Below are 6,674 nucleotides of genomic sequence, written 5' to 3' on the forward strand. Positions count from 1 at the left end.
GTCTGATCATTATCCTCTCTTGATCATCACTGCTTCTGGATCCAGCCATTGCACTCTTTTTTGCTTCGAGAAGATGTGGCTCTAGTACCCCCAATCTTGGCATATTGTTCGAGGGGCTTGGGAGACTCTGGTGCGTGGAGATGTTATGCAGAGGGTCTCTTGCCTGTTGGAGCTCACCAAGTGAAGGCTGCATAGATGGAACCACGAGGTGGTGGGCGACATCTTGAGGCGATTGGAGGAGGTTGAGGTGTCCATTGTTGACCTTCAGGGGAGAGAGGATAGTAGCGGTTAACTACCAAAGGTTGATATAGTAGTCCTGTGATAGAAGCTGGCTATACATCACTCCCTCCTGCAGCAGTAGGAGATCTTTTAGAGACAGAAATCCCGAGTCTAATGGATTAGGAAAGGTGACAGGAATACTCGATTCTTCTACCAGTCGACCATCATTAGAAGATAGAGGAACATGATCCGATCCTTGCGAGATGGGGCTAGGCGGAGAGTGGAAAAGGAGAGCAAGGTTAGATAGATTCTGGTTAACTTCTTTAAGGCTAGGTGGATGGAGGATAGTAACTCGGAGGTGGCTGCCCACTTTCCCTTGCCAGAGGTTGGAGTTGGGATGGTAGAGAATACAGACCGGATTTGGGCGGTGTCAGAGAGTGAGGTGTGGGCGGCTGTTTGGACCTGGCGGAGGACAAAGCCTCAGGGTTAGACTGTTTTTCCTCCTTCCTTAAGAGGTATTGGTGCATCATCCGGAGGGCAGTAGTGGAGGTTGTCTAGTTGTTCTTCAGCACGATGTTGATGATTGATGATCGGAAGGCAACCTACGTAACCCTCATCTTGAAGTGCTAGGACGCGGCAGAGTCCAGTCATTTTAGGCCTATCAGTCTTTGCACTATCTTCTACAAGGTAGTGATGAGGATAATGGTGGGCATGATGAAGTCCTTGCTGCCCGGTCTCATCTGCCAGGAATAAAAAGCTTTTGTGGGGAGTCGAAGCATTATCAACAATGTCCTGATTGCCCAGGAGATGGTGTGGGATCTGTAGCATATCTTGAAGCGGCGAAACTACATGGCAGTGAATCTGGATATAAAGAAGGCCAACGATAGAGTATGCTGGGGCTTCCTTAGGTTTGCGTTGGAGAGCTTTGGCTTCCATAAGACATGGATAGTCTGGGTGCTTGGCTGTGCGTCATCATTCTCCATCCTGATCAACGGAACGCTATCGCCTTTTTTTCACGCCACCATCGAGCTTCGCCAAGGTTGCCCCTTGTCTCCTTACTTGTTCATCATCTGCGCTAATGTGCTATCTTACACCTTATAGGCTGCTTGTCGGGAGAGAGAGTTGGACGCCTACGTGCCATCCCTCGGTGCCCGACCGATTTTTCATCTTTTGTTTGCAGACGATCGCCTCTGAGAGCATTGGCTCTCAGAGGTATCCTAGAGGACTACTGCGAGGCATCTGGGTAGAGGGTAAATCTTCACAAGTCTACCATCTACTTCAGCTTGAAGACGGAGCTGTGGGTGAAGCAGGTCATCAGGGGGCTCCTCGGCATGAGGGAGCAGGAGGGAACGTGGTGCTATTTGGGTGTTCCTATTACGGAGAGGAGACTGGGAGTGTCGGAGTACCATAGGATGCTGCAGCGTGTCCAAGAGCAGTGGAGGGCTGGAGAGCGGCCTCGTTATCAATAATGGGTAGTCTGACACTCATGAGATCGGTCCTGAGCTCTATGCCAGTTTATCTCATATCCAGCATTGTTGTCCTAAAGACCGTGTTGATGTGGAACGAACAGCTTCTCCGGAACTTCCTTTGGGGCTCACATGGCAGTGGTCGTAGGGTGCATCTATTGGCGTGGGAGACGGTTTGTCAACCGACTCACGAGGGAGGGTTGGGTGTCCAGTCCCTCCTTATAAGAAGAGAGGCAATGACTGCTCGGCATGCAGCAAGACTTGTTCTTGAGCCACAGTGCTTTTGGAGTCAGGTGATGACTGCTCGCTCCGGACAGGCGATGGTGGGTGGGATAGTTCAGAGTGGCCGAAGGTGCTTCTTTCTTTGGCGAAAAATCTACAGGTATGTGCCCATTGCCTTGGCTAATTTCAGATGGCTGATCGGCGATGGGTGCAGCATGGATGCTGTGGAGGACCCTTGGGTGGACACTCTCCTGATAAGGCTTTAGCCGACCATGGTCAATATTGAGGCCAGAGGCGGACTTTAGGTTTGCAATCTTCTCTACCCTGAGGGGGCAGGGTGGGATACCAGGTGGATTGGCCATCTATTTGGAGAGCACCTCGCAGAGAGAGTCCAATCATTGCCAATTCCAGAGAGTATTGGTCTAGATGTGAGGGTTTGCAGGACGTCTTGCAGCTCCAGATTTAGAGTGGGAGACATTTATCGCATCCTTCATAGTGAGTAGTACCCGAGGCAGGACTGCGCCTAGATATGGGGGTTCCGTCTTCACCCGAAGGTGGCCCTATTCCTCTAGAATGTGGTTTGGGGCTGGCTACCGATGCGATCGTTGCTGAGCGGACGAGGACTGGGCATCCAACCTCAGTGCCCTGGATGTCTGTTGGACAAGACTGTTGACCAAGCTCTGTTTTAGTACGAGAGAGCTAAGAGGGTTTTGAGGCTCAGAGATATCCCGTCAGAGGCTTGGTGCCACTTGGGCTCCTTCCTGCAGGCGCCTAGATGGTGGGCCACCATCCCTCAGACTCAGTAGGTGTCCATAATGGCGACTTATACTGCTTACCATATCTGGCTAGCCAGAAATGTTTGGACATTTGAAGAGAGCAGCCCTACACCTAAGTTCGTCTTGGAGCGGGCTCGTGTATAGGTGACAAAGACTACCTATGCAGGTCCATTAGATGAGCCTTTGATAGCTTGAGGTATCTGAAAAACTACATCTGCTCTTGTAGCGCCACAAATGGTGTTTTTCACCTGGGAGCCGCCACCCTTGAGCTTTCTCAAGGTTAACTTTATTGGATGCGTGCTAGATGGTGGAAGGAGAGGTGGTGCAGGTATCGTCATCAAAGGCCTTGACTCCAGTGTGGTTGTGTTAGTGGATTCAAATCTTCGACATCTCTGCTTCGGAGATGGAGCTAAGGGCAGCTTGGATTGGTACGTGTCAAACCTGATTTCTTCTGCATGCCAATGTCGTGCAGTCGTGCTCGAGTGTGACTCGGCCACGGTGATTGGCTAGATCCAGGTGCACCGATGGCACAGGTGGATGCCACTCTTTGCTTGGGGATATTTGGGCTATAATGAGTGAAGATGTTTCCTTCTAGGGCAAGCATGTATATAGAGAGGTCAATGGAGTTACAGCTTGGGTAACCAATCATTCTAAGGGGCCTGTGGGTAGAGGAGAAGGAGTTGCCTAGAGCCCTCCAAGACTTATTGTCTTTTATTTTTTTTTTAATATATTTATACTAGATGTGTATAAGTCATCCGTTGTAGCAATATATATATACTTCACCAAAGCCCAGCCTGCATGTATCCAGATTCTAGCTTATCTAATCTCATCAACTAAGACAGCCTCCGCAAAACAAAATAAACATAATTTACCTAACTAGAGCCATTAAAGGCTTGGAATTCCATACGCTTCCAACAATGCTGTTTGTGATTTTGAAGCAAAAAAAAATATATATTTTTTAAAAAAAGTGTTTGTTGACATGAGTTGAAAAAGTGCTACTACAAGTTAAGTAATCAAAAGGATGATTTTAAGAGAAGCTAGAAAATCGAGCTTGTGGCTTCATTTTGTGCGGTAGAAGCAACATCAAACATGCCCGGTATTCTACTCTACTCCAAACCTTTTCTTGAGCATGCCGACGACCTCATAGACCTTATATGGATGAGGAAGGGACTTAGCCACGCTCTCCCTCTCCATGCACCTCTTGGCCCACGCCACCAGCTTGGGGCACTCATTCTCGGTACTGAAGTTGCCCAAGGTCTCGTAGGAGTAGAACCAGGCCGTGAAAGGTACGAACGCTACGTCCACAAAACCGAAGGTTTCTCCTCCAAAGTACTTCTTGTCTCCGAGCTCACCCTCCAAAAGCTTCAAGATCTCCATCATATCCTTCTTCGCCTCATCGTGGGCGTCCCCCTTGAACTTCCACAGCCTCGTCCCACATTCATAGATCTGACAACAGAAGAAAACTAGTTTGTCGAGCTTTTATAGAAAGACAGAGATTGGTATCTAGAGGAGGAGAAGCTTGAATTATATACTTTGCGCCCGCTTTGTAAGGAAAAAACTAGAAATCATGCTGTAAGAAAGTCAAAATTAAGCAATGCCAAGCTGGTTTAGTTGGTAAGGTATTGAATGTTTATATGGTTCGGACTTCCATCATCACCTGATTTCATCTGGGCTTTCACCCATCCTAATTCTCTCTCTATAGATGGATAGATGGATAGATAGATAGACATACAGTGGCTTATATATATTTGGGACATCATATCCTCGGCCCCAGACAACTTTGCGAGATCCTGTAATTAGATGTTAATGCTTGTATTTGCACTAGGATGGGTCGACTTATCCGCATCACTCCGAAAATTATAAAGCGCCCTTGTGGGCAACAAGTTCAGGTGTCATTTAAAATTTATAGAATTTGGGGAAAACACTTAGCTAGCCAAATTTATGTATACTGTATCATATTAAAGAATATTCTCTTTTGATTTAGTCTTTCACTTTTCCAAATTCCTTCCACTTTATTTTAAATTCTCAAAAATATAAATTTGTGTATTTAAGCATTAGTGTTGAAGGATCCTCATTTACAACTTTCTGTTTCTTCAACAATCAAACTAAAAAATCTAATTGAGAGAATCTCAATCAGAAATGTTGTTTAATAGTATCAAATTATTATTGATTAGGCGGCTTTTCTGGTTTACCAAAAATTATTTTAATAGCAATTAAGACTTCTATTGCAAATATTATAGAAGAAGATTTATTTTTACCAATTTAGTATTTAATATTTCTTAAATTAGTTGATGTTAAGAGTGTCCTAGTTACTTATGCTGGTTAATGGATCAGCTTAATAACATTTTCCTATAGAGGAAAATAGAAACCTAAAAAAAAAAAGAAAACAATCCAATCTCTTCTAAAATTGTGGCTAGAAGGATATGTTAGCCTATATATTAAAATAGTTTATTTATCCTTAACAATTATCAGTTGGACCAGGTCTACCAGCTCAGAAGGGATTAATCCAACCACAAAAAGACAAGCACAATACAGTACTTATCACTCCCTTTCTCTTTATGCATGTCCTTTTGTGGTTGGTTCGTCCACAGCTGAGCTGGTGGATTTGGTCCATAACATCTATCGCAGCAGGAAGGAGCAAGTAAAAAAAAACACAACTTACCCAGTCCTACAAATACCCATCGTATTTGAAAATACTGGGGGAAAGGAAAAGAAATCGTCTAAGGCAAAGTAGCAGTAGGGGAATTAGCAGACAGTGCAAATTTAAAAAATAAAACAAAATTCCTTGCCTTCTGGTCTATGAAATCGGCCCAGAAGCGGGCCTTGGCGCGTTCGTGGGGATCGGAAGGGAGGAGGGGGTTGTTGGTCCAGACCTCATCGACGTACTGGAGGATGATGAGGGACTCGCAGACGGGCTTGCCGTCGTGGATGAGCACCGGGATCTTCTTGTGGATGGGGTTCATCTTCAGCAGCAGCGGGCTCTTATCGCCAAGATTCTCCTCCCTGTACTCGTACTCCACCCCCTTCTCCGCCAGCGCGATCCGGCATCGCTGCCCGAAGACGCTGACCCATAAGTCCAGCAGCAGCACCGCTCCCTTCTCGGTCGCCATCGATCAACTGCTCGATCACTGCGCCGTTGTTACTTTTACTGCTTTTTAGTTTTTGGACCTTCCCTATATACAGGGAGAGATAGAGAAGCGAAGCTCTTGGTTTTAGATAGCCTTACATATAGACGAGGATGAGAGAGATGAGTTAGTAGCCTCTCATTTCATAGAGGTTCCCATTTGTGATTGATATCACTTCCTAGTCATGATCATCATTGGAATTTCTTGGCCTTTTCTTCTGCATTCATTTCCTTGGCTCCTAAAAGACATCTGATAAAATTGCAAGTCTATATTGTAACAACCCAACATAGTTTTTTGGGCTCGTGGGCCGGCCCAGAGTGGCCAGGCCCGATTTCCAGGCCCATGTGATGATCTCAATTATGATAAATCATAGATAGGATCATTTAACTGCCTTCTTAATTCAAGGAGTGCTTTAGTCTCCATCGAAAGCGAGGTAGAGATTGATAAAAGTGCAACCGGAAGAAGTGCAGTTAAGAAATGGAGGGAAAGGAAGAGAACCAACATTGATAAGAATGTTGTTTTGAGTAACGTAAGAAATTTCATCTCATTCCCGGCACGTTGCAAGACTTTTAAGAAAGGACAATGGAAAAGCATTACCTGGTAAGAAGAAATATGTATACGTTTCTTTGCAATGCATAGAGATGGGCATCGGGCTGCGCTACAGACCAAACGGGTTGTGCCTGGCCTGGCCTATTACTAAACGGACCATGCCTGGTACGGACCGCTTAATCTAAAGATTAAGCCCGGCACAGCCCTAGGCCCGTGGGGTGGCGGGCCATGCCGGGCCCGGCACGAGACGAGCCGTGCCTGGCACGGCCTGTCTGTCCAAAAAAAATAGCCGTTATGGGTGGCCCATAACGGCTATT

General features: G+C 46.1%; 1 protein-coding gene across 1 annotated transcript; it reads right to left on the reverse strand.

The window, feature by feature from the left end:
• Positions 1 to 3,606: 3,606 nt before the first annotated feature.
• Positions 3,607 to 5,969, reverse strand: LOC103721090 (putative glutathione S-transferase parA). Its single transcript, XM_088704152.2, has 2 exons — positions 5,473 to 5,969; positions 3,607 to 4,129 (listed from the first exon to the last, which is right to left on the reverse strand). The coding sequence occupies exons 1-2, from the start codon at positions 5,791 to 5,793 to the stop codon at positions 3,785 to 3,787; spliced, it is 666 nt and encodes a 221-aa protein (XP_088560278.1). The 5' UTR covers positions 5,794 to 5,969; the 3' UTR covers positions 3,607 to 3,784.
• Between the last annotated feature and the right edge of the window lie 705 nt (positions 5,970 to 6,674).

The sequence above is a fragment of the Phoenix dactylifera genome, chromosome 9 (genome assembly GCF_051530095.1).
Source record: "Phoenix dactylifera cultivar Ajwa chromosome 9, Ajwa_hap1_PhDact_Kaust_v1.1, whole genome shotgun sequence".
NCBI lineage: Eukaryota > Viridiplantae > Streptophyta > Magnoliopsida > Arecales > Arecaceae > Phoenix > Phoenix dactylifera.